The sequence below is a fragment of the Panthera leo genome, assembly GCF_018350215.1.
Source record: "Panthera leo isolate Ple1 chromosome B3 unlocalized genomic scaffold, P.leo_Ple1_pat1.1 chrB3_random_Un_scaffold_42, whole genome shotgun sequence".
Classification (NCBI taxonomy): domain Eukaryota; kingdom Metazoa; phylum Chordata; class Mammalia; order Carnivora; family Felidae; genus Panthera; species Panthera leo.
In genome coordinates, this window is record NW_024962220.1 from 173,957 (window position 1) to 176,524 (window position 2,568).

General features: G+C 46.7%; 1 gene segment (V, D, J or C); it reads left to right on the top strand.

The window, feature by feature from the left end:
• Window positions 1-731: 731 nt before the first annotated feature.
• LOC122212733 lies at window positions 732-1,252 on the top strand. The segment is given in 2 exon segments: window positions 732-840; window positions 926-1,252. Coding segments are annotated over 2 exon segments (402 nt in total).
• The last annotated feature ends 1,316 nt before the right edge of the window (window positions 1,253-2,568 follow it).

A 2,568-nucleotide genomic window follows, 5' to 3' on the forward strand; every position in this document is an offset into this window, starting at 1 on the left:
GGGTGGCATATTCTGCTCCCCTCCACCATGTAATGCTGGAGTAGAGACACTGGAATAAATGCCCTGTGAGTCTTGACAGGAACCTCCCTGCAGGGCCGGGCCTAGACTGCAGGGAGCTTTCAGTACTACCCAGCACCAGGCTGCTACCCCAGGTGAGTAGGTGCACAAGGGGTGAGGAAGGCTTTCCTGTCGGAAGCCAGTGTTTCCTTTTCCAGAAAGCAATCTAAAATATGAGCAGGATGAGGGATGCTAAAGGGTGTTTAAATATCCTGTTCCATCAGAGCATTTAATGAACTCAGGCAGTGAGAAGACACTTGACGCTGCTACTCCAGGGCTTTTAGGTATCTTCATCTAAGAGATGGAAGCCAGGACGCATTTATTACCCCATTTTGTGCAGCAGTTTGGAGACACGCTTCTCCAGGAATAAGACGTCCAGATATCTGAGCCAACAACAGGTTCAGGTGGTCTCTGCCTCATTCAATACTGGTCCACAATGGGGAGAATTTCCTGTAAGGTCTTATCACTCAGTGGCAGGAGCTCAGTCTGCACACAGTTCAGGAACCTGGCCAAGGACCCATGTCCTCAAACAAGGATTAGACTGGTGCTCTCTGAGTCCCAATGTACACGGTCTCTGGGACCGTCTCCAGATGGTTCTGGTCTTGTGTATGAAATACTCTGTCTCATGACTATGCAAATAGTCCTCAGAGCACTAGGTTAAGTATGGGTGTGTCTGTGCCCTGAGAGCATCACCGTACAATGCCATCCTCTACCGGAGACCCTGAGACACATCCCCTCACAATGGACTGGAGCTGGAGAATCCTCTACCTGGTGGCAGTGGCGACAGCTAAGGGTCAGCCAAGTCCCTGGACACAGGAGAGGACCAGGACCAGTCAACATTGATTTCATCCACTCTTGTCCCCTCTCTACAGGTGTGCACTCCCAGGTTTTGCTGGTGCAGTCTGGGGCTGAAGTGAGGAAGCCTGGGGCATCAGTGAAGATCTTCTGCAAAGCATCTGGATACAGCTTCACTGATTACTATATGCACTGGGTGCGACAGGCTCCTGCACAAGGGCTTGAGTGGATGGGAAGCATTGACCCTGAAGATGGTGCTACAAGCTATGCACAGAAGTTCCAGGGCAGACTCACTCTGACGGCAGACACATCCACAAACACAGCCTACATGGAGCTAAGCAGTCTGAGGTCTGCAGACACGGCCATGTATTACTGTGCAAGGACACAGTGAGGGGTTGTCACTGTGAGCCCAGACACAAACCGCCCTGTAGAAGATCAGGACCGCCAGGGGGTGCACACTATGCACCATTCTGTTTGTGTTCCCAGGAGCAGGTGCAGGTAGGGGTTGTTGGAAGGTTTTGTGCCATGGCCTGGGGCTTCCTCTCCATACAGCAGTTTCCCCCAGGAAGCCTCTCTGGACACATGATTCTGTGCTTACCTACTCGGGTCTGGTTTACAAAGTTTGTTTTACCAGGAACACTATACTTACATGAACAAGAGATAGAGTCTCTTACAATTGCTTACCCTTGTACTAAATATCAATGGTTTACACGTATCCTGATGCACATCAACTGAACATTTACAGGAGTCCCAGGTGCGCTCACTTTGCATCTAGGACCACAGGATCCCATAGCTCCTGGTTATCCTCACCCTGCTCTTGTCCCAGTCAAACACCATGACACTTCATTCATGTCACTTTGCTTCTCAGAACTTTATATGTGTTACAGTTTTCTTCAAATACTTGAAACTACAAGAGAAAAAGCATCTACATGTATTAGTCAGGATAATCCTGAGGAACAGAACACAAAGCACATTGGCTTACATGACTAAATAGGCTGAGAAGTCCCATGATATACTATCACATGCTGGATACCCAGTAAAGTCAAAGGTGTAATTCTCATCTGATTCCAAACTAGACTCAAGTCTGAGAATGTGGGGACCTGATGGTTTAACTTTCACTCCAAGGGCAAGAGGAAGCCAATGTTACAGCTCAAGCAGGCACACAAGAAGTAAAAATGAGAGAATTTGCTTCACTTTTATTTTTATTCTATTCATAACCGTAATGGATTGGGTGATGCCCACTTACCAAGACACCAAAACGCAAGAACACAGTGCACACAGCACTCACCACAAACCCTTCCTGAAGCGCCAGTCTCCGTACAGCATATGAACTCTTCTTAATGTAGCCATGACTCTCAGAAGCAGAAAACATAACAGGTTTTCTAAAACACAGAAGAAGACAGAGACCTAGACAATATGAGAATATGGAGGAATTCATCCCCAAAGAGAGAACAAGAAAGGACCGTATCCAGGGATCTAATCAAAACAGATATAAGGAATAGGCCTAAAACAGAACTGAAAACAACAATAGTAAGGATAATGGATGGGCTTGAGAACAGCATAGAAGACATCAAGGATATGCATACCACAGAGATAAAAGACATAAAAACTGGTCAACGGTGAAATTTAAAAATTCTATGAAAGAGACATGATGCTTACGGCACATAATAATGGGTGGAAGCAGCAGAGGAATGACTAAGGTTATAGAAGGTTATA